The sequence below is a fragment of the Botryllus schlosseri genome, chromosome 9 (genome assembly GCF_051294905.1).
Source record: "Botryllus schlosseri isolate E-star chromosome 9, Bs_hap1, whole genome shotgun sequence".
NCBI lineage: Eukaryota > Metazoa > Chordata > Ascidiacea > Stolidobranchia > Styelidae > Botryllus > Botryllus schlosseri.
The window spans coordinates 27,580,483-27,605,715 of NC_137244.1; the positions used below are offsets into that span (position 1 = coordinate 27,580,483).

General features: G+C 39.5%; 1 protein-coding gene across 1 annotated transcript in view; it reads left to right on the top strand.

Annotated features, from left to right (window-relative positions):
- Positions 1 to 25,233, top strand: part of LOC145445899 (lipoxygenase homology domain-containing protein 1-like) — a 251,303-nt gene that overhangs the window by 217,226 nt on the left and 8,844 nt on the right. Inside the window, exons 14-45 of the mRNA XM_080324055.1 lie at positions 1,334 to 1,537; positions 2,539 to 2,733; positions 3,162 to 3,270; positions 3,740 to 3,887; positions 4,440 to 4,539; positions 4,878 to 4,951; positions 5,331 to 5,417; positions 5,745 to 5,902; positions 6,910 to 7,132; positions 7,768 to 7,846; positions 7,958 to 8,033; positions 8,449 to 8,525; positions 8,589 to 8,662; positions 9,088 to 9,226; positions 9,553 to 9,726; positions 10,139 to 10,299; positions 10,666 to 10,807; positions 11,301 to 11,447; positions 12,106 to 12,204; positions 12,336 to 12,439; positions 12,499 to 12,660; positions 13,330 to 13,517; positions 14,275 to 14,408; positions 15,718 to 15,891; positions 16,925 to 17,073; positions 17,197 to 17,325; positions 18,243 to 18,405; positions 20,393 to 20,547; positions 22,104 to 22,440; positions 22,684 to 22,801; positions 23,697 to 23,793; positions 23,852 to 23,958. Of these exons, the coding sequence (XP_080180181.1) occupies positions 1,334 to 1,537; positions 2,539 to 2,733; positions 3,162 to 3,270; positions 3,740 to 3,887; positions 4,440 to 4,539; positions 4,878 to 4,951; positions 5,331 to 5,417; positions 5,745 to 5,902; positions 6,910 to 7,132; positions 7,768 to 7,846; positions 7,958 to 8,033; positions 8,449 to 8,525; positions 8,589 to 8,662; positions 9,088 to 9,226; positions 9,553 to 9,726; positions 10,139 to 10,299; positions 10,666 to 10,807; positions 11,301 to 11,447; positions 12,106 to 12,204; positions 12,336 to 12,439; positions 12,499 to 12,660; positions 13,330 to 13,517; positions 14,275 to 14,408; positions 15,718 to 15,891; positions 16,925 to 17,073; positions 17,197 to 17,325; positions 18,243 to 18,405; positions 20,393 to 20,547; positions 22,104 to 22,440; positions 22,684 to 22,801; positions 23,697 to 23,793; positions 23,852 to 23,958 (4,483 nt within the window). The remainder of the gene's footprint in view (positions 1 to 1,333; positions 1,538 to 2,538; positions 2,734 to 3,161; positions 3,271 to 3,739; positions 3,888 to 4,439; positions 4,540 to 4,877; positions 4,952 to 5,330; positions 5,418 to 5,744; positions 5,903 to 6,909; positions 7,133 to 7,767; positions 7,847 to 7,957; positions 8,034 to 8,448; positions 8,526 to 8,588; positions 8,663 to 9,087; positions 9,227 to 9,552; positions 9,727 to 10,138; positions 10,300 to 10,665; positions 10,808 to 11,300; positions 11,448 to 12,105; positions 12,205 to 12,335; positions 12,440 to 12,498; positions 12,661 to 13,329; positions 13,518 to 14,274; positions 14,409 to 15,717; positions 15,892 to 16,924; positions 17,074 to 17,196; positions 17,326 to 18,242; positions 18,406 to 20,392; positions 20,548 to 22,103; positions 22,441 to 22,683; positions 22,802 to 23,696; positions 23,794 to 23,851; positions 23,959 to 25,233) is intronic.

A 25,233-nucleotide genomic window follows, 5' to 3' on the forward strand; every position in this document is an offset into this window, starting at 1 on the left:
CGACAATTTTGAAACTGTCAAGTCCTGAGACTCCAACCTTTTTGACTCTATATCGGTGGTCGGGAACCGATGGCTCTTTTGGATATAAGATATGGCTCTTTCACATATTTTTAATTTCTACCCAATTTTATCGATATTGCAGCAACTATTTAGTAAATTTTCTCAACGGCCAGAATAATTATTCCTGTGCCAGCATAAACATGTCTGAGAGGTCAAGACATTGGCGTATCCAGGGTTAAGGGTTCGGACCCATTTACAAAATCCTCAAATTTAAGTTGCTGTAGCGCCAGCGATCAACATCCCCCGCGAATTCGATGTGCCTGGCATTGCGCGCTGCGTAAGCTTGGGTTGCACCATACGTTGGTTGATCAAAGAGAATAGCAGACATGGGGACGCCTATATGACAATCTAGTTTTCAAATACACATTGTCTTCCTGATCTACGCCGAGAAATAAAACTGCCTTGAAAGTGACATTCCAATTACAAATCCAAATTTCAAACAATGCTTTGCTATCCACGTTCTCCATTGATAACTAGCTTTCTAGTACTGCCGTAAAATGTAGGCGTAGTGCAACGTTTATGTTACCGCTGAATTGAGAAGTCGATCAATATTTAGATTTTTGGAATCAGTGCTACAGTTATATTAGCTTAAGAGCAATTATTATAAATTCGCAGCTATTTACGATGAATTGTACTGTCACAGGATGATGAGTAGCCTACAAGTTTTTACAGAGAAAATATGGCGCCCACGACTAATCCAGTGTAGTGAGTTCAAATTTACCACGACATCACAAATTTTCAATTGTGACGTAACAATTGATAGACATGTATGACTCTTTGGTAGTTAGAATGGAAAATATCGGGCTAACATGGCTCTTCAGACGAAAAAGGTTCCCGACCACTGCTATATCACTATATCATCATAAGTGCTCAGTGATGTACTGCTACTTCTATTTGACACTTTCCAGTTTTCTGGTAAAAGCTAGGGTTAGAATACTAACTTTTTACGTACTTGTAAATCGATACTTCTACATCTACTGGAGTGCCGAGCATCAATACTAACTAGGCCTATACTTTGGCCAGAATCTATCTAAATGCAATTGGCTAATTCTCAGTCAAAATCGAATGTTTCTTATTATGTTGTAACAATTCAATTGACATAAATATAACTGTCTTGGGTAAATCGAATACCTGTCTTCAAAATCCAGGCTTTTTGATACTATATCAGATACATCTTCAGAGCTTTGAATAACACGTTTTCACTCCTTTCGTCTCTTGCTTATTGCACACTTAGTACAACCAAACATTCATACTTATCAACTCATATTTTCAGGCAATTTCTACACGGTGACCGTGTTTACCGGCGATGTCAGAGGGGCCGGCACGAACGCAAACGTATTTCTGACCATTTTTGGGGATTTAGGCGACTCCGGACGTAAGCGTCTGGATGATTCCAAAGACAATTTCGAACGAGGCAAGAAAGACGTGTTCAGGGTGAAATGCGCAAACGTGGGAGCAATTCGCAAGATTCGAATCGGTACGTTCAAGGCTATAAAATTTTCAATTGTTCCAAATTAGATTAGAATTAGAATTAAAGCTACAATGTTTTTTTTTCAACTTAGATTAGAATTAGAACAACAACAACCGGTACAAGCAATTTCTTCTAAATGAATACTAAACAGTCTTCAGGATTACCGGACCACGACCTAACATTGACTTCGCCCTCCGCCACATACCAACTCATTTTGTCGCTTGCGTCTTATATTCTCCGCATTACTTTTCATTTCTTATATTTCTTCCTATCTTTTCATTGTATCGCAGTCTTGTGATGTTTTGAAACGATGAAAATATTAATAAACCTGATTGATTTATTGGCACAGTTTCCTCCCAAACTAGATCTGAATTAGAATGATGGACGCCTCTTCTTTACTTCGCCTAGGCCAAGGTGGGTGTCTGATCTTAAAGATTACTCCAAATCATTTTGACACCTTCCTATCTTTTCACTGTATCACAGTTTTGTGGTGTTTTGACATAATGAAAATAGTAATAAAACTGATTCATTGATTTGATAAACAGTTTTTTTTCCAAATTAGATTACAATTAGAATGGTAGCTACACAGTCTTTTCCGAATGATAGCTTCATATTTCTTCTAAAAATTGGTTTAGAATTACAAGTAAAGCTGCACATTTGTCACCAGATTACCTTAGAATTAGAAGGACCGAATTCACAAATTCATGGAAATTGTAGTAGACTCCGAACTAGAGAGAAATACAACGAAAATTGAGTTCACTTCATATTAAATCAGAAATCATTCTCATTAGCAGAAGATTGGCAAATATCTGTACAAAGAGCTTGGTTTGTTTCGCACTATACAGTTCTCCTGTAGCATTTTCAGGAAATTCATATATTGGATTAGAACTAAAATGAGAGAATAGAAACGTTTTACAAGTTAGCATGGAACTAGATTACCGGCATTTCACTTTAATCATCTAATCATCCTGGGCTGGTTCTCCATTTTCCATTTTCTGATATTCCAGGCCACGACAATTCCGGAATCTCCCCGGCTTGGTTTCTTGACCGAGTCGTGATCGATGACTCGGCCACAAATCGAGTGTATACTTTTCCGTGCGATCGCTGGTTCGCAAAAGATGAAGATGACGGCCGAATTACGAGAGAACTGGTCAGCGGGAAAGGCGACCAAGGGATTCCGTACACGGTGAAAGTGTTCACAGGTGAAATTCCATGGTGTACTTCTACTTTTGTTTACAATGCAATAATGTATTTATATTGAAACAAAATATGAGTGCCACTGTGATTGTGGCTACTTGGGTAGAACGTCAAAGCGTTTGGATCAGCACGTCCCTAGATTTATTAGAACACGCTCGGTGAAAATCTTACCCTTGACTCATCCTCTCAAGCTTGATGTGGAGCATTGTAAGGCCATCAATTCTGCCATTGGTAAGAATCTGTTGGATAATACTGCTTGTGCAAAAAAAACTATGCAGACGACATATTTTGCGTCGTTAGAAGGGGTCGTTCACACTTTTATCAAAATACATCAACCTAGTTTGCGCGAACAGAAGGAGTTTGTGTATCATCTGAAAATAGTTCATTGAGCTTAAGCGATCTTTTTGCCCAAATTATTCGAAATTTCATACAGGCGACGTCAGGGGAGCTGGCACATCAGCCAACGTATACATGATTCTGTTTGGCGGTCGACGCGGAGAACAGAACACCGGCAAAATCAACTTGCAAGGGAAGTTTGAAAGGTTAGTGACGGTTTCATATCCTAAGGCAAAAGCGGATTTGGGATACCTTACTGTTTGAAAGTTTGACTATCTGCTCTCAAGTTGCCGCTACATTGAATTTGCAATCACCTTATTTTATTGATTGATTTCTAATTTTACGATCTTCTTGGAGGTACAGAACTACAATTGATAATATATTCATGAAATAAATACCACTTTATAATTTTCCATGACGCTGTGTTTTTTCTTTCTCCGTTTTTCTTTCATTGTAGGCCTACCTGTTTTAGTTAATCTCGAGATTTGAGTGCAACCATTTTTGTAGTAAGATGTTCATTGCTCATGGCCTGGGTTGCTCGCCTTTTACGTCTGTGTTATATTGAGCGTCCTGTCTAGAGCTCGCATGTCTTAATATCGCATTTTACTCAGTTGCATTTTTGTTGTGTATGTTATTGATTGTCGAATGAAGATTCTCTCTCTCTCTTTCTCGTAGAAATCGACAAGTTGTTTGCAATATCGAATCTGCGTCTCAACTGAGCCCTCTAGATATAATCGAGGTCGGTCATGACGACTCTGGTGCCGGCCCTGGATGGTTCCTAGATAAAATCATCGTCACCTGTAACACGACTGGATGCGAGCAGGTATTGTGATCAGACTTGTACAAACTACAAACTATCAACTTTTTTAAGGGTGCAACTAAAAGTAGAACTAGATCTACTCAATTTTCGAATCTCGTAACCAGAATTACAACTAAAACCACTCACTTTTCAAAACTTTCAACTTTAAACAAAGCTAACTTTATTCTATTCTGAAGCTGCTCAAGTGCTCATTCATTTTCATTTTATTGGAATCGATTCAGTTTTTCGCAAGATCATCAGTACAAGCTTGAAACTGGAAGGATTTTGACCCCCAAAACCCAGTACCCACCCCTGGCTACGCCACTGTTAATACATATGAATCTGATCTAGCATTGGCTGCAAGAACATCACACAACAGAACACCGGTATCACGATTCATGCCAAACGATGACACGTGTTTTATAGTTGTTCGACAATTTTTTTTTAAATTCACATTTAGAAGTACTCAAAAACCAGTATTTAGTTGACCGCCAACTACTAGATTGGTAGTTTTTACAAGTCTACTTGAGATGTCACGCCCTGCTTGGATAGGATTCAGTTTGATCGTTATTGCAGGTATTCCCGTGTTCCAAATGGTTTGCCACCGATGAAGGGGACGGTCTCATCAGCCGACAGCTTTCCGAAGCAAAATCTCTTCGTAAGGAAGTTTTACAAAGTGAGTCTATTGCGTAAAATTTAAGGAGTTTCTACTGATCCATACTAATCAGCCATCGAGATTACTGGATCATAATCTGACATATCGACCTCACCTTCCGATACAGGTTTGGATTCATTTTCATCGCTTATCCTTTATACATGTCTCTCTAATTTACATCGCCTAGGCCTAAGGTAGATGTCTGATTTCAAAGACTACTTCGAATCGCTTCGACACCTTACTATCTTTTCAGAGTATTGCAATCACATGGTGTATTGATCGGACGAGAATTTCAACAATATGACTGACTGACTCTTATCTTGACTTTATGCATTTTCATTTTTGTTTCTCCTTGACAGAGTTTGCTTGGACCTGCACGATTTGGACTTCTGATAAGCGAAATGCCGGAACGGACGCAAAAGTCTTTCTACAAGTGAGAATTCTTCTTTACTTTCCAAAAAAAATGATCTGTTTTTCCAAACTATATTAGAATCAAAATGGCTGAATTCGAAAAACTTGAATTCATTCAAAATTAGAGAGAAATACAACACGAATCAACTTCAGTTCATATCAAATAGTTCATTCACACGAGCACAAGAATGGCAAATATCTGCACAGTTATCTTGGCTCGTTTTGAACTATACCATTTTCCTGTGGCATTTTCAGGGAAACCATGAATTAGATTAGAATTGCAATGCGAGCAAACAAACATTTCACAAATTAGATTGAATTAGATTGCCGGCATGTCGCTCTAATTAGATAACAAGAATTATCTAGTTTTTCCAGTCCGTTTCAAAGCAACTTGATTACAGATCTATGGCGCCAACGGAAAATCGAGCGAGATTCCAATCAAGAATGAGTCTGACAATTTTGAATCCGGACAGAAAGATAAATTTAAGGTCAGTAAAACATGGAAACGTATCAATTCTGGTTGGGAATGACTTGTCAGAAACTCTTGGAGATACAGAACTTCAATATACAATTGAGTGGAAAGGAGTTCGTGTACAATCTAAAAATAGTACATTGAGCTTTTCCATCTGTTTGCCCATATTTGAATCTCATGCTAGTGACGTGATATTCGTTGATACGATTGTTAATTTACAATGCTCTTTTCAATTGTCTTAGTTGCTGACGATTGACCCTGACGAATGTCAGCCGAAACTGTTCTGGTTCATTTCAATATCAATATATTATTCAATTGTATATTGAAATGATCACTGTTGCAGATTGACTTTGCGGATGTCGGAGTCATCTATAAGCTCCGCGTTTGGCACGACAATTCAAACTCTTTCCCCGGATGGCATTTGGACAAGATTATTTTGGAGCGCGTCGGGGGCAAAAAGGACCAGAAATATTCCTTCTTTTGCGGAAAGTGGCTGGACAGGTGACTTGAAATTGTAGGAAGACCGACTACCATCATGTTGACATTTCATACCAAGACGTGATAAAATTACTTCAAGTAGAATTCGATAATAGAAGGACCGAAAGGCTTCAAGTAGATGCGGAAGCAGTTTCTACCAGTTTTCATAACAATTTCACACGTAAAAGTGGTGAAAAATGTCAGCAAAACTACTTTCTGCTTCACAAAGCCCAAAGCAGGGGTCCCGGTCACCAACATCAACAGGTCATATTTTGCTGCCCTGGATCTGATTTAAGATGTTTGGAAGAACGCAACTAAAGCAATTAGAAATGATGAAATTAGTTGTGTTTCAAAATGTTGTTTGTTTTTCAAAATAAGCTATTGTCTCGTGCCCAACATACGCCTTGAGGTTCAATGACCCAGACACTGCCTAGCCCTAGATCAAAACACTTAGAAAACGGCTCAGGGCTTCCCTACAGGATCTTTAGGATGAGATAGTCTCTCAGCTAGTAACATGTCTGGCTAGCCCCAATATCGATTCATTAGTCGTTGAAATGCATGATCTGGTATCGTCCGTAGCTGATAGCTCAAAATAAAATGAAAATGACGATCATGATGTTTCTTGTTGTATTTGTACTTTTTTCTTTAATACAATATGACTTCTTTTGTGGTAACTATGACAGTCTCCCGTGTTGGAGAGCGTTGTACTGACATAACATTTTGAAAACTTGGTTGCTAAACTGTGTGTCATATTTTCTCTCAATATTGCATTCTTGGGGCTCGCGTCCTCTACGAAATTTGAAATGTGGCCCACGACCAGTTTTAAGTTGGCGACCCCTGGTCCAAAATGTTAGAAGTAAGCAGTTTTGTCTGAAAAGCTGTTCCGTAAAAGTGGAAATAGTTTAAAAACATGGAAAATGGAACATTTGAGCAAGTAATGCAAGTGGGCAAAGTACTCATTTTATTTCCTCGAACAACTTTTGATTGATTGTCGCTGTAAAAGTTTTCAAAACCATGTATTTTGGTAACAGAGGGAAAGATGAAGGAGAAATTCGAGAGTTGTCTGCCGAAGGCTCTCTCATCCGCAATCCGCAGCCCCTGGTGCGATACATTGTTGCTGTAACAACTGGCGACATGATGAATGCTGGCACAGACGCCAACGTCTCGTGCTGCTTGTTTGGAGAGCAAGGAGATACTGGCATGCGGCCGCTACGTGTATCAAAGTCAAGTACAAATAAATTCGAGAGGAAAAATGTAAGTCTATGAAATGGCTATTGAACTATTTCTAGGAAAGGTTCATTTACATAAGTTTGCGAGTTTTGATAAGAGAGTAGTTCTAGTTCTAGTTGTGAATTTTGATAACTGAGTAGTTCCAGTTCTAGTTGCGAGTTTCGAATAGTCGATAATTCTTGTTCTAGTTGTGAGTTTGGGAATGTGAGTAGTTCTAGTTCTAGTAGCAGTTGTGAATTTTGAAAAGTGAGTAGTTCTAGTTTTGTTCTAGGTGTCGATATTGAAAAGGGAGCAGTTCTAATTGTAGTTTTAGTTGCGGATTTTGAGAAATGAGTAGTTATAGTTGTAGTTGTGGATTTTGAAAAGTGAGTAATCCTAGTTGTAGTTGCGAATTTTCAAAAGTGAGTTGTGCTAGCTCTAGTACTAGTTGTACATTTTGAAAATTCATCAGTTTGAAAAAGTCTGAACTATGATATAACTAATATAAAGTCCGGTACAGTGGTATTACGAAAAAAACAATGTATTTTTTGTTCGGCTAGTCACAGCTAGTGGGAGAATTGTCATTTTATTTCTTGCTAGTTCTTTACATCTTGGTTCTGAAGTAGCGAGAGAGAATCGAAGGCAGCGGTGAAGGTTTTCACTGGTCACTTCTTTCCTAGGTCGATGAGTTTTCGATCGAGGCCGTAACTCTGAAGCAACTGACGAAAATAAGGATCGGTCACGATGACTCCGGTCCTGGTAATGTCTGGTTTTATTTTTTAATTTGTTTGTTAAATTTTATTTTAATTTTAATGTGTTTTAATTTGAATTTTTTTGTGATGCTGATGGATTCTTTTGGCTTTGTTACAGGGAGTGGGTGGTTTTTGGAAAAAGTGGATGTGTGGCAGGAAGGGACCGACCGGAAAACAACGTTCCCGTGCGGAAGGTAAGCCATTTCCGTTTGACCAAAAATTTGACATGCACTCTCGCTCAGATGTAGTCAAAATAGTCATTATTAGCCAATCACAATCAAACGTAGCGATTTTCGAGATATGTCAAATCTTTTACTCCTGCTTCAAGTGGGAGTAGAAAATGAAGGTTTCAAAAGTACTCGAGCATATAGTTTTGGTCGAGTATTCGCATAATTTGGAAGTTATTCGAAGGCGACCGCTTTTGAAATTGCATGATATATCTTGATGTCAAATGCAAAATGACTAATGACATTGCAAATAAGGTACAAATCTTCAAAAATCTGTTAATGAGTTACTTTGATGGTTATTACACACGGTTTTTATTTTGTTCTGTAACATAGAAATGGATGTCAACCTATCCCGTATACACTTGTGCTTTGAATTTGTCAGATGGCTTGCAACCGACGAAGACGACGGTGCCATCGTCCGCGAATTGACTCCGTTGGGAACCCCACAGCTTCTCAACAGTGAGTTTGTAGCGATGTCTGTAAATGTGAACTCGAATCTGTAATGATTTTTGATCTCCGCAGCCACGACGTATCACATCTCTGTGAAGACCGGCGATTGCAGTGGAGCTGGAACCGATGCCAACGTCTCGATCAAGGTACGATCTTTTAATCTGCAGAAATTTCCGCAGAGTGGAGCCACTACTGAATTTTCAGTTTTTCAAATTGGGTTAGAATTAGAATGATAGCTACACAGCTTCTCCAAATTAGATTATAATTAAAATGACTGAATTTCCAAAAACTTTGAAATCCAATTCAATTCTGAACTAGAAGGGAATGCAGCAAAAATCAGGTTCACTCAGAGTTAATTTTCATAAACACGAGAATGGCAAATGTCTGTACACCGAGCTTGTAGCATTTTCAGGAAGACCAGAAATCAGATTAGTATTAAAATGAGAGTGTAGAAACATTTCACAAATTAAATTAGAATTTGGTTACTGCCATTTTTCGATTAGTCGAATACAATTAGAATTTTTCAGTTGTTCAATTCTGATTATCCAAGATTCTCTGTCTCTGCGCGCAGATCTACGGCAGTCAGGGAGACACGGGATCGTTGAAACTTCATCAGAGCGAAAACATTCGAAACAAATTCGAACGTGGACGGACTGACCTTTTCAAGATCGAAGCCACGGAAATCGGCAAACTGGAACGGATCGAAATAGGTGAGTCGGCTAATTAGGAATCTCTATTTTATGCAAAACTCATTTACTTTCTACACTTTGACTTTCGTGGAATGGAAAGTAGTTTATACAAAATCTCCTTTTTTAAACTGCTCACTCCAGTACATTTTATACATCTAAGAGAAGTGTTTTGGGCACGTTTTGGAAATAGCTACTGACAAGCGTCAGCCGAAAATATTTGGGCTCATTTCAATGTGAATATACTACTCAATAGTATATTGAAGTTCTGTACCTCCAAGAAGCTCTTCCAATTCTATTCAAATATCCCTGCTCACTACATTGACCCTCTGTTGACCTTTCACACGCAGGTCACGATAACTCATTACCGGCCGCCGGCTGGTTTCTTGACGGCGTCGAGATCAACGTGCCTTCTAGCGGAAAACATTACACGTTCAACTGTCATCGATGGCTGGCGGACAACGAGGAAGACGGAAAAACTCGTATCGAGCTCTACCCAACTCAGACGCGAGAACAAGATATTCGTGAGTGCGGTTTTACTTTTTTTCGATATATTTTTTGAAATAAAGAATAATATTTTCAAATTATACTGCTCGGACCATGAAATTGTTGAGCTTGTCTTGAAAACAAAGTGTAACAAATTTTCCATTATTAATAATATTACTACCCACCGTAAATACTATTATTTCTAATCCAAAAACTTCGCTTCTACGGTTTGGAATTTGGACAAATTTTTTATCCATAGTTTATCAAGTAGCCAGACTAAAATTTGAAGAAAACACGCTTGAACAATCCTTTTTGGACATACGAACATATGTAGTAGGATATAATATATATATATTACATACACAGAAGAAACAGGTAGGTAGTGTTCAACAACCCTACTTGTCCAGTAGATATCTTCTATATTTAACTGACCTCACGATTTTCTTTCAGACATTCCATATGAGATCACAGTGACGACGGGCGACAAGATGAACGCAGGCACAGACGCAAATGTCACTCTGCAGATCTACGGAGAGGATGGCAAGTCGGAAGAAATGAAACTGAGAAACAGGACCGACAATTTCGAGCGTGACGCCGTCGACAAATTCAAAGTGAACTCGTGATAGGGCCTACTTTATTTTCTTATCCACAACAACAATACCATCATTGGGCAGGGCAGAATGATTGAGTACAATTGAGTGCCGCCTGCATACCCGAAGATTAATGCTCAATTCAGTATCGAATCACTCAGGTACTTGATATGTCCCAGCCGTATACTTACCTATTAGTTTATCCCTATGATAACACTAACCCTCATTTTATCATACCCTATCCCTAATCCAGTTATCAACGCCAGACATGTTGACATGTACATCGGGGACACTGATTGTTTATGGACATGTTGTTGTGGATAAGAAAGTATGGTAGACCCCGAGAAATATCCTCCTCGACTCAACCCAACGCGACTCATTTACCAGATCGAGTCCAAAGACGTGGGTCCGATCACCAAGATCCGAGTGGGTCACGACGGAAAAGGCGTGGGCTCGGGATGGTTCCTGCAGTCGGTGAAAATTCAGAGATTTGTCGCAAAGACCAGCAAACGAAAGAGGCGGAGACGAGGTGGGCGCAGAGTTGACAACTAGATAATTTTCAGTTTTTTAAAAATCTATTAGAATTAGAATGATAGCTGCACAGTGCACATTAGAGTGATAGCTACACAGTTTTTTTCAAAATTACATTACAATGAGAACAATAGCTACAATTTATTCCAAATTAGTTTAGAATTCAAATGACAGAATTTGCAAAATGGGAAATTGAATTACATTCCTCATAAGTAAGAAATGCATCAACATCACTATCAAACTAGAGTTCATTATCATGATCACGAGAAAGGCAAATTATCTGCACACCAAACGCGGCTTTTTTCGTATGATACAGTTCTCCTGTAGAATGTATCAGGAAAACTACGAATTAGATTAAAATAAAAATGAGAACGTAGACATATTAGCATTTTGCTGTAATTATCCAATTAGATGACTAGAATTATCTACCGTAGTTGTCAATGTCCAAGTCTGGTGGACAAGTTTCATATTTGACGCTGATCCCTCTTCAGGCTCTTCCACTCCAGACAGACCGGACATTGAGACGTACTGGTTTGTTTGCAGTCGTTGGTTCGACAAAAATGAGGACGACGGACAGATTAAGAGAGAACTCATTCCGACTGACGAATCTGGTCGACCTATCGACGAAGCGTTGCAAGGTGAGAGAGTAGTTATCGTAGAAACTCAAGTTGCAGTAGAAGTAATAACTTGGGCAAGTTTTTTAAACTTTTACAACTTTTTTTACAGCTTCCGGCGGCTCCCTAGATACTCAGAATTTATGTAGTATGATGTTTTAAGCTGCATGTAGAAAGTTTATATTAAAACTTTTTTCCATTTCTCCTGCAAATTTTTACTGCAACACACCTTCAGAACATAAAAATGTACGCATGATCGATTGAATAGCGAAGAAAGAAACGGAACATGCAGACACCATGCAAATCTTAAACTGTTGGATTATACAATGGGAAAAAATGATAAATGCAACTTCGCTTAAAATTAAGTCCAACTTTCTCGTGATTTTAGTGCAACAAAAAACTTGCCCTAACGTACATTCACACTCGAGTACAATTACAGCGTTTACAAGTAAGTGAAACAGTAAGTATTCTAGGCCTGAAAACTGAAAACCGAGAACTTAAAAGTAGTCTAAAATCCTAGTACAATAAAGAAAAAAGAACCGAAACCTATTTGAGTACTTTGACAAAGTCTAATACTGGACTGACTCGACTCAACTTGAGACTTAGGATTGACTTTTGACTCAGAACCTTGTGACTCAACCAGAACCCTAAATAACAGTTACAAAAAAACGTGCACTTTCAGAAAAGGAATATTCGGTTCACGTGTTCACCGGTGACAAGTTCGGCGCGGGCACAGACGCCGATGTCTATCTGATCATGTACGGGGAAAATGGAGATTCTGGTGAGCCATGTGCTTGATAGCAATATGTTATTCCTTTGCTATGGTCGCTATATAAAAATTATAATGATATGTATAAAATATTTCAATTTTAATTTACATGCCCTGGTCTCAATCACAAAATCTCTGTTAAGGCGAGCGGAAACTTGACAAATCCGAGAAAAATTTCAACAAATTCGAGCGAAAGCAGGAAGACGTTTTCAAAATCAAGTGCGCCGATCTCGGACAACTCAAAAAGGTGGTTGCCCCCCTAAACGCGAACACAGAGATTTTCTTTATTAATATCTTTGTCCGCAGCTTAAAATTCGGCGAAGTGACGCCATCGCCGGAGCAGACTGGTTCTTGGATCGAGTTGTGGTCAAGTGCGGAGAATTACTGGCGATATTCCCGTGCCAGCGTTGGCTTTCGACCACGGAGGACGATGGACAGATTGAGCGGACTCTTGTTCCTGTGACAAAGGTCAGACAGGCGATAGATTATTTACCTACGGAGAGATAAAATAATAACGCAATTAATACACAATTTTTCATTGTTAGGCAGGGTTGTGATGACTCGAGACATCGATTTTCTGATGACTCGACTTGACTCGAGTCATTTTCTCAAAATACAGAAATGACTCGACTCGACTCGAGTTAATGTGTGTATTGACTCAACTTGGTCTCGAGTCATTGCGCATGACTCGAACCAAGCCACATGGCTCGAGACTCAGACGGCCAAGATCGACATTTCGCTATAATTTCGAAGTATAGTGAAGTAACCACACTATCGGGATTTCGTCTATTGGTATTGGTACTTGAAAAGGCCACCAAAAACTGTTAAAAGTGAGGAAAATGAGTATATTATAAATGCGAACCATTCGATATCACCAAACAGAGCTATGAAAAGTGGGTTTAACAAGAATTTAATTGGAAACTGAGCAGTTAACACCATGACTCGGACTCGACCCTTTGCTCGATGACTTGGACTCGGACTTGACTCGGTGGCGAATTGAAAATGACTCGACTTGACACGAGTCAAAACTATGAAAGTGATATTGACTCGTGACTCGGAGCCGTTTGACTTGACTTCCACAGCGGAAAATAGTATGGAAACTATAATCCTCTACGATTTGAAATATTTTGCGTGCAGGAAACTTACGACCGTCTTCAAGCTCAACAGCTCAAGAAGTCGAAAGTCCGCGACGCTATCGCGTTGGAAACCAAAGCCCAAGTCACTACCTATGAGGTCACAGTGAAAACTGGAAATGTCCGAAGCGCAGGAACTGATGCAAATGTCTACATGGTGATGTTCGGAGAAAACGATGACTCAGGAAAAATGTGAGTTTTTTCAGTCCATGCTTGTACATGTACAAGTTAGTTGACGGTTGTAGTTCTAGTTCTAGTTGCAGATTTTGAAGTAAGTAAATCTAGCTCTAGCTCCATTTTCGCATTTAAAAACATTAAAAAACAACAACTGGAAATCGTGTCATAGTTTGGAGTGAATCATGATCCCGGAGCTCTGTTGTGGGATGTTCTTGAAGCCATTGCTGGCTCAGAGTCATTCCTACTAACGGTGGCAAAGCCAAGTAGAGGGTTTCGGGGCATGGACCGCTCGCATTTGCAACTTGAAACCCCGTCCTGAATCTAGTTGGTTGTGTTTTAGTTGGTTAGATGCAGATTTTTAATGGCCATTAATTCTAGTTCTAGTTGCGAGCTTTGAAAGTGAGTAGTTCCAGTTGTGTATTAGAAGAGCTTCTTGGAGGTACAGAACTTCAATATACAATTGAATAATATATTCATATTGAAATGAACCCGAATATTTTCGGCTGACACTCGTCAGGGGTAATAGTCAGCAACTAGTAGAGAATTGGAAAGAACATTGTATATCAACAATCGTATCACAAAATATGATGTCACCAGCATGAAAGAGAGAGCGTTCAATGTACTATTTTTAGGTGGTACTCGAACTCCTTTTGTTGACAGAGTTTTGGTTGGTGTATTTTGATAAAAGTCGACTCCAAGTTTTGTATTATGAATATCGATCAGTTTGTACCAGTCTGTTTTATTCCTGATTGTGAATGTCTGATTTTTCTAGAAATTTGAAGTCGTCCAAGACTCACCGGGACAAATTTGAAAAAAATCATGCCGACGTTTTCACCGTGGAATCTGCTGACCTTGGCAACTTGAAGAAAATCAAGATTGGCCACGATAACGCCGGGTTAGGGTCAGGTGGGCTCATGCCGTGCTTCTAGCTGGTCTTTGAAGGGCTAACGAAAATCTTGATGTGCACATTAATGATAATAGCAAAATACCAGCTAAAATCGAGATCAATGCTGAGGATTTGATGAAGGTCTTGTAACTGTTTAGCTCGAGGAGTGGAATCATTAAAATGCCCTTTAATTCGAAAACTAATCGTGATGTTTGATGTTTGCCGAGCCAAGCATATATCCTCTTTGAGTCAGGAGAGCAATGGCTGCTATAATTCGTTTTGTGGCTGCATACATGTCAGTCGAAACTGGTTGGATGCAAAGGATGCCATGCGTTTTACTTTTTCAAAGACGAAGCCACAATTTCCAGTTCTTGTAAAAGACAAGCGACATTGGTCATTATGAATCGAAGATATTGAAAACAAATTTTGTTATGAATTTATTTTAATTTTCTTTTAATGTCCGATAAATGCAGTTAAAATGTATTTTCTCACACTAGGTCACAATGGGGGTCCATGCAGACTGTAAAACAAATCTAGAGGTCTGAGCTAAAAAAGTTTAAGAACCCTTGGCTTTGAGGAATACGCGGAGTTGCTTACCGGCATGATAGCGTAATGGTGAAGCGTCCGGCTTCTTAATTGGTAGGTCGTGGATTCGATCCCCGGCCGGGTCAGACCAAAGACCTGGTTAGTACCACTGGTAGCCATGACTTCCTTGCTTGGCGCTCATGCATTACTGGGATAGCGTGGAGGGATGGTGCAAGACTTAGAAAGCCGTAAAGGCTATGTCTGCACTTCCTCGTCCAGCGGCATATGCACATCATGCACTCATGGTATGCATATGCGCAGATCGTGTGTATGTGTATCATGAGTCGGTGCATATGCCGCAAAAACATCAAGGACAAAAAATAAACTACATCCTCAATGGCTATACCTGCACCTGCCTTGTCCAGCGGCATATATGCACATCATGCACTCATTATATGCATATGCACAGATCGTGTGTGTATATCATGAGTCGGTGTACATGCCGCAAAATCATCAAGGACAAAAATAAACTATGTGCTTTCCTCCTATTCTTGCTACACCATCCTAATTTCGTAGATTTGTCCTCATTTTTGACTCAGGAGTAAATTTTGTCCCTATTTACGGCAATGAGCTGGATCATTACCTCTTCTTTGTCACCAGCTTGACAGAATGCCATGAACAGGTTACCATAGGCGTTGAATATATTTTTTAGTCAGAAGTTTACTAATTTCAGTTTTTTGGCTATCCAAACATGTCCCCGACAAACCTCGGTATAAGAATGTCTAGGACCATTCATCATCACAGGCTGGTATCTCGAGTATGTGGATATCGACGCTCCCTCGATGGGAATGAAATGGCATTTCCCGTGCGGCCGTTGGCTCGATAAAGACAGAGACGACGGAATGCTGGAGAGAGAGCTCTTCCCAGAAATGGATGACACGATCACATACTCGGCCAAAGTTCCGTATGAGATATCAGGTGAGTGTTGGAGCGTGCAATACCATAGTGTTCTTAGGTTTCGAAGGTTTCCAAACATATATATCTATAAATCATGAGAAAATGTGCATAGACTCACATAATCCATCTCTCAAAGGAGTCTCTCACACAAAAACGCCCTTACAAGGTTGACTAGGGTAATATAAGTTTCTGTTGACCGAAAACAACCAGTTGCGTAGCCCTTAAAACAACTACAACATGAATCCTAAGTTGATGATTAAATGTCTGTATAGTCTAGTTTTAGCGTTACACGCCATAACCGGGTATTATTGCAAAAGAAATTTTAGCCAAAACGATTTTCGCCTTAGGCCCGTATGACGATGCTATTTTTGCATTGAAATTTCCTAAAATAACCTTGGCAGTTCAGACTTTCATTTTTTCATCTTGGAGTGAACTTTTATCAAAATGCGCCAGCCTAGTTTGCGCATTGAACTTCACAGCTCTCTTCGCACTGATGATTTGAAATTTCATGGCAGTGACGTCATATTTTGTGATAAGATAGTTGATATACGCTGTTCTGTTCATTCGGATTCTCTACTAGCTTCTGGTGATTATCCCTGACGAATATGAAGATATTACTCAATTGTATATTGAACCTCCGTATCTCCGAGAAGCGTTTATATCTTACTTAATTATATTACATGAATAGTTTAGTGACATGGTCAAGTAAGCCTGGTCTTGCTCAATCCAGAATCAGTGCATCAGAATATACACTTCACAGTTATCGTCAGTCTCATAAACTATAAACTGCTTATCATTGTGTACGAGCAATACACTGAAGATTGAAATAGCTCTAATCAGTATCAGTTCATTAATAACTTCATCACTTCAAACACCACAAGATTGCGATAAAATGAAAGGATAGGAAAGTGTCAAAATCACTTGGAGTAGCCATTAAGATCAGACACTCACCTTAGCCTAGGCGAAGTAAATAAGAGGCACGCACAAGTAGCGTTGATAGTATGCAAATGACATAGATCTGGTGCGATATACAAGTAAAAACTTTTGACTTTAGTTACCACAAGCGATATCTCTGGAGCCGGTACGGATGCTGATGTGTATGTTGTCATTTTTGGACGCGACAATGCTACCGAACAAGCGAGTCTGTGCACAAATAAGGACGACAGAAAGTCAAAGTATTTCAAGCGTAAAGCGACTGACACGGTGAGGCTGCGGCTTGTCGATAAGACTGGGCAATGTTGAGTGCCCGAGCGATTCAATTTTGAATCGAACATGTATCAGGCCTCAAGTCGAGCATTTGAGTATCACTTATGATCATATTGTCAGTTTGTGCTGGAGCTCGACGATGTGGGAGAGACGATTGAAAAACTGCGTATCGGACACAACGGGAAGGGCCTCGGCGCTGGATGGCATCTGGACCAGGTCAAAGTTCGAAGGCTCTTCGAAGGAGAAGAGGTCAGTGTGTTGTGTATTGGTGTTTGAGTGTTGCATTTATATAATTGGTTTTGGGTTCAATGCCCTAACACCAAACCAATAATAAACGCTATAAATTTTGATATATTCATGGGAAACACTAATTGGTGACGGTCAAGTTATTGTGGATAAGAGAGTAGCCTACCCACATGATCTTCAACCCATGTATCGATAGCAAGGTTGTGCGATATAATGGTGTCAATATCCTCATATGATCAGAAGCTATTTATAAAAATGAACTGCCTACGACATATAGTACGGTACGTTGTCAGTACATGCGCCAGTCAGACGAAGTACTGTATAGCTCACCTGTTTATTTGTACTGACTTCCTATTGACAATCTTATATTATAGCAGTATCCATGACAATGCGATAAGACCGAATGCGATGTGATGAACATATAGAACGATGTCGAATGACCAGTTGTGGTCTCTTAATCTGGCATCCACCCCGATCTAGTGCCTGATGTCACAGTTCTTTTTCGATGTTAATCTCCATTCCACGGTTCTTTCTTGCCCTTTCCGATCCTTGTGAGTGCGTTCTTTGCGGGTGTTTTTCTGGGCTTTTTATTTGTCTCTGTAAGAACAGCGTCACGGGGGAAGAGGAGCTCAAATAAACCGGGTAGCAGGCGCTTATCGCCTTAAAATAAACGTGATCTACAAGAATTCAGCATGACTGCGATAGGGGACGCTCGCGAACAAGGCTTTCTGTAATCAACCTGCATTTTCAACAGGTTATCCGATGTTAAAATGAGTTTTATCCACACAAAACGCACGTAAAGACCAGTCTAAAAAATAGCCACGGAAGTATTTCACATATGGTATACACATCATACTTGCGTACTCTGAAGAAACCTCAGATCATTAGACATAAACCTTTATACGAGATTTGATTTCCAGGGCTCGGAGACATATTTGTTCGAGTGCAAACGATGGCTGGCCCGAGACGAGGACGACGGACAAATCGTTCGAGAGCTGGCCCCCATCAAGAAGGTGGAGGAAAAAAGATCTCGCAGCGGAGAGTTGAAACGAAGCGAGTCCACCATCTCCGACAGCTTGAAAAGTAGGCATTCTTCGTGTCACAATAAAGGCGGGGCACAATGATTCGAGTACACCCCAATCTGAATAGAGTATTAAATCTAAGGATTCGAGTCGGTTAGTGAGAGATGAGTCATTCAAGTACTGGAATTATATGTTGTTTGCCACTAAGAGCTAATTTACCAACGAGAATTATAGTACTGATGCTATTATCCGTTGTGGAAGCCTTAGTACCTCGATTGGTATGGTCGGAAAAACACCCAATCATATTCAATGTGATGTAGAGCTGGCATTTTCTTCTTTGTAGTCTCGTAAAGGGTACATATTTGAACTTTCCACATCATCAATTCTGTTGTGACGTCACGATGAGCAATATGCGAATACTCGACTCGAATCCTAATACTTGATTAAGAATCGAATCACTCAGGTACTAGATTTCACAATAGTTCAAAAAATAGGGCTCCACAACAGAGATTGAGCAGCTAATTTAATTGCGACCAAAATTTTGTATTATTTTCCGGAAATCAGGTTTTAGTGACACAGCGGTTTTGACCGGTGAGATTCAAGAGGAAATTCAAGACGATTGTTCGGAGAGAAATAGTCCGGACATTTTTGACGATAATGCGTTTATCATTGACTCTGATTCTCCGAAAATCGATCAAGATGTCGATGGAACAGACGATGCCTTGTTGGACGTAGAGGTCGCATCCATATTGAGCTCTACTGCTTTGGGCGGAAAGAATTCCGTTGAAGCCGCAACCGAACAGAATATCGAACCTTCAGTCCTTGATGAACTGAACTCTCATTTATGAAATGCAGTTTTGTTTTTTTGATGACAGTATCATGATATTCGAATAAGTTCACGCATTAGATCCAGACTTGTACAAACAAACTACTGGTTTTGAGTAGTTCAAGTTCTAGTTCTAGTTGCTGGTTTTGAAAAGTGAGTAGTTCCAGTTCTAGTTCTAGTCTTAAAGTAAATATTTGTGGAAAAACAACAACTATTAAACACGTGCCATCGTTTGATGCTAGCCCTACTAACATTGGCGTAGCCAGGGGTGGATTTTCGGGTGTGGAACTCCACCCATGTCAAAAATCGAAACCCCATCCTTTTAAAATGCTGATTCTATCTCCTATAATTTTTTAGCTCATTGCGATTCCGTAATTCGTATTATCAGTTTTTAGTTAGTTGTTAGTTCTAGTTCTAGTTGCGAGTTTTACAAAGTGGGTAGTTATAGTTGTAGTTGTGCATTTTGATAAGTGATTATTTCTAGTTGCGCATTTTAAAAATGCAGTAGTTTGTACAAGTCTGTTCAGAACAACCCATTCATAATATTGCTCAAATAATTTTGCATCCTATATATTTTTGTTTTGTTATTCCGAGCTATGTCGTTACACTAATTAGAAAGATAACCTTGTTGGAACCAAAAGAGAAGAGCAAAGAAATGTTGGAATATAGAATCAGGGTATTATGATGTCGTGTGGCGTGGAATTCATCCCATGTAATTTCATGTGCCGTTATCAATCATCTCATTGTTTTCTTCCCATCGATGTGAGAATCACGCTAGTTTGATGTAATCTCATGTCATGTGTTACTAATCTCATGGTCTTAAAATCCAAACTTCAGTATACAATTTAATAATGTTTCGATATTGAAATAAATCTGAATATTTTGAGCTGACACTCGTCAGGGGTAATCGTCAGCAACTATTTGAGAGAATTCAAAGAACTTTCTACCAACAGCTGTATCAGGTCAGTGGCATCATAATTGGTGATGTTGTCGTAAAAAGTTGTTCTGGAATCTCTGTCGACGAATACACCTGACAATTGGCAGCCTAAAATCTTCTGGTATATTTCAATATGAATATTGATGTATTATTCAATTGCATGCTGAAGTTATGTGTCTCCAAGAGTCTTCAAATCCAGCCTTTGAAATTTTCTCTCGAAATCATCATCATTATCTGTTTCTTCATTCTTAAAAACAATGTCGCAATCATTAATTGTGATTTCAGGTCAAAAGTACCGTATTCATGTATTTACCGGCGATAAATTCAACGCGGGCACAGACGCGGACGTCTACATCACATTGTTCGGAGAGAACGGTGATTCTGGTGAACGGAAACTTCTCAAATCCGAAAAGTATTCGGATAAGTTTGAAAGAGGACATGTGAGTCTTTCTCTGTTACTTGTCATAATTCTTGAACAGGCGAGCTACCACTAGATTTTGATAATCGCTTGCACATACCGCTGGATACTCAGCAAAAACCAAACAAAACCACCAAACAAGGTTTTCCTCAAGCTCAGGGTTTCTTAATCTGGCGTCCATGAACCTCTTACGGATCCGCAGACTAGTTTTAAATGATCCATGAAAGACCAATGCAGTAACTCCACCTACAAAATGCATTGTCCTTTGTAAGATATGTCTTCTTTTACTATGTATTTTGTGTTATTTTTGGTGATCACTGATCACCACAGTTCATAATAGCCGCATAGACAGTACGTACACTCATGATTATACTCTTCCAAGATTTCGTGGTCGGGAAGTTCACACAACCACCCTAAAAGATTAAAGGGGTACTGCGCTCTAAAAATGATGTGGCCTCAAATTGAAGGTAAAAACAAACAAAAATTTTTGGTCGCAGCCATTTCCTTCAGAACGCCACCGTAATGGAGCTGCAATTTATTGAAATTTCTACAAGACCAGGTGCCGCGGCTGCTTAACCCGTTACATGGCACGATGACGATATCTTCACCGTCGCACTTGCTCGACGCGGTTAGGCAGTCACGCAGAGAATGAATTTTAGATAGTTCTCAGCTGATTTTATGAAGTAAATGTGTCGAAGTTTCGTTCTCTGCGTGACTGCCTTATCGAGTCGAGCAAGTGCGACGATGAAGACATCGTCATCGTGCCATGTAACGGGTTAAGCAGCCGCGGCACCTGGTCTTGTAGAAATTTCAATAAATTGCAGCTCCATTACGGTGGCGTTCTGAAGGAAATGGCTGCGGCCAAAAATTTTTGTTCGTTCTTACCTTCAATTTGAGACCACATCATTTTTAGAGCGCAATGCCCCTTTAAGAGATCGCTGTGCAACACCTCTCTACTGATCTTGTGCAAAATTCAATCGCATATATCGGTGTCAGTATGTGGAATAACCTACGATCCAAACTCCATCATTTGTGATTTTGTGAGTTCAGTAAAACATATTTACACTCAGCTCTGAAGTTACCGCTAAATTGTATTTTCTGTAACCTTATTTTATGCATTTAATTTTTGAATTTGTGATGATGTGTGTTTTGATTTTTTTTTTTTTTTGATTTTTATTGTTTCTATTTTAACAGCTTCTTTGAGGTACAGAACTTCAATATACAATTGAATAGTATATTCATATTAAAATGAACCCGAATATTTTCGGCTGACACTCGTCAGGGGTAATCGTCAGCAACTAGTAGAGAATTCGAAAGAACAGCGTATATCAACAATCGTAACACAATCGTAACAACAATCGTAACATTTTTTGAGTTTTGAAGTTTTGAGGGTAAGGACTTCTGCAGTAAAATGCTCCTGGGCTGTGCAGCTTGGCTCTGATGGCTCAGTTATATCAAGCCTGCTAACTATACCTTGCTTTTATCTCTCTATCATATTGCACCCAATTTCATTTATATTTCGTATGTTATTGATTTACATGGTTCACAAAGAAAAATTTTCCCTCTTGTGACCTGCAGGAGGACATCTTCACCGTGGAAGCCGTAGACCTCGGGAAGTTGTACAAAGTCCACATTCGACACAACAACGCTCTCATAAATCCTGCGTGGTACTTGGACCGTGTCGAGGTTGAAGATTGTGAAACGACCGAGAAATTCGTGTTTCACTGCGAGCGCTGGCTGGCCAAGAACAAAGACGACAAGAAGATCGCCAGGTCTCTCTACGTTGTCGGATACGACGGAGAGACTTCCACCAAACGAAGCGTTCTCACCGGTCGTAGCTTTGGAAGCGCAGGCCGTGGCTTCGGAAGCGTCAGCAGCAAAAAGTTTGTCTCGGATCAAATCCCGGAAGGACCAAGTGAGTGATCACTGCTGCTGATCGACGACTAGATAATTCTAGTTGTCTAATTAAGAGCAGTTAGAGTGAAATGCCGTTAAGCTGATTGTAATCTAAGTTTTAAAATATTTCTATGCTCTCATTTTGGATAGAACTGTGTAGCTATCATTCTCATTCTAATCTAATTTGCAAAAGATGAAAATCATACACTTGTTTAACTCTGTCAACAAGTGAACGTTGGTGAATGATCCTTTTATGTTCCAGCCATTCCATATCACATCAAGATCTACACGGGATCAGTAGAAGGCGGATCTTGTGAGGCAGACGGTTTCATTCGAATCTATGGACCAAAATCGAGGGGCCTTCAAAAGGTGACACGAAAGTAAGTCTCCGATGCAAATTTGTTGCGACTCACAAACCGAGGTGGTTAGTCACAAAGTACTTCTACTTTAGAAGGTTTGTCTACTTACTTGCTAGACTGCTGCCACTTAGGTCTGTGTTTCTCAGCCTCTGGCAAGTTTCCGGCCTGTCTCAATTTCTCTATTTCAAATCGCAAAAGTTTTGGCACTTGTCCATTAATTAAATAAAGAAAACATGAAAACCAAAATTTCTTTCAAAGTGTGGAACATATTATTTTGCATGGATCATAATCTAATTTAGGTGTACGTCACAATGGTGCAAGTATTATAAGAAATTGTTTAAAAGTAGCCTATGACTCGTTCTGGACAAGGTTTACGTGAAAGCTACTGAGACTTTTTGACACTGCAATTAAACTTTGTTTATCAACAATCGTATTATCAAATATGACGTCACAGGCGTGAAAATTCGAATCATAGAAGTGAACAGATGACTTGAGCTCAATTTCTGAATTATACACAAACTATTTCTGATTTTTTATGCAATGTTCTCTTCCATTCTCTACTAGTTGCTGACGATTACCCCTGACGAGTGTAGGCAGAAAATAGACATTATAGCCAATTTGTATGTGTCTTATCACTTGCATGCTCAAAACTCTGATTTTGTGAGTCCTTCTCGTTGCTGTATTTGTACCATTCTTGCGTCACACTATCTATTTCATCTTTAAATTTTGAATCGGAATCTCCGAAAAGCTTAGAGTTAATAAATTGCGTACCATATGAACGTATTGTTAGTTTCGATATGAATATATTATGTAGTTGTATATTGAAGTTTTGCACATCCAATAGCCGCCTCTGCTTGAGTACCAACGATGACTCCTTTACTACCTCTGCTCACTAACAGCCTGGTTATTTTATCAGGATTCCGTTGATTCCACCAAATGGTAAATTTAAACGAGGAACAGCCGAGTCGTTTACTGTTGAAGCTCTTGATGTCGGAGAGATCAAAGAGATCGAAGTCTGTTGGTCTGTCTGTGTCGTTGTAGTATGAGACGTGTGATTATGATCTATCTCAGGTTGGACACAACGGAGTTGACGACAGCTGGTACATTCAGGAGATTGTGATTGATTTACCGACTCTCGGCAAGAATCTCGTGTTTGAATGCTTGAAATGGTTCGCCAAGTAAGTCATAGAGTCCAGAAATGGACAGCTTGAAATTTTTCAGCCTATCAAAGTTAGATTAGGTAACATCGTTGGGTTATATTTTTTTTCATCTGAACAAGTCACACACAATGTAGAATGCGATAAGACTAAATGCGATGTCATGAACAGGAGGATGTCGAAGGACACGCATCAGTAGCGATCCTTTACTCTAACATCCACCTCGGCCTATAGTGCCCGATGTCATAGTTCTTTCCGATGTTGATCTTTTTGAACTCGCGGCCCTTTCTACTAGTTCTTTCCATTCCTTGTGGGTGCTTTCTTTCGTCGGGTCTTTTACTGGGCTTTTTTGTCGCTGTAAGAACGGCAACGGCAGGGAAAGAGGAGCCAAGATAAACCTCCGACGGGAATCGAACCCGGTCCGTCTGATTGGTGGGCGCTTATCGTAACCACTACACTATCTCCCCCGCAAACTTGGAAATTGAAATCAATTCTGAATTAGAAATAAACAAAACAAAAGACAAGTTCAGTTCATAATAAATCCACGGTTCATTCTCATATGTAAATGTACACAAAAGTTGGCTCAACCCGCACTATATTGTTCTCCTGTAGCGTTTCAAAGAAGATGTGATCAGAATCAAAACTATAGGTACACAGTTTTTCCAAATTAGAATTTCTGAACTTGCAAATCCTTGGAAATTAAATTTTCTATTGGAAAGAAATACCACAAAAATCAAGTTCTCTTCATATTAAATCGCAGGTCGAGCTTGGCTAATTATGCGCTATCCCCTTCTCCTGTAGCATTTTATGGAAAACCAGAAAGGAGATTAGATTTGAGATGAGAGCAGAGAAACATCTCACAAATTACATTTGAAATAAATTACCCCCATTTTGCTTTAATCAGTCTAATTAGACAACTAGAATTGTCTAGTTGTCCAAACTTGTAATGTCTATGGCTCGTTTTGTATTTAACATTTCTGCTGTAGAATTTTCGGGAATATTAGATTAGAATTAAATAATGGCCACGCGGTTTTTCCAAAAGTTAGAATTTCTGAATTCGAAAATACTTGGAAAGTGAAATATATTCCATATTAAGAAGAAATATCGCAGAAATCAGGGTTCTCCCTTTTAAGCACGAGCATTTGACAAGTTAAATTATAATTAGGTTACCGGCATTGGAATTACATAACTGTCCAAGTCTAACATGGCGTCTGTTTCGACGCGACACTCCAATCCTAATGAGTGCCGATTTACCAGGCGTCGAACCCTGTCTGCTGCACTAAAATCTGCTACCGT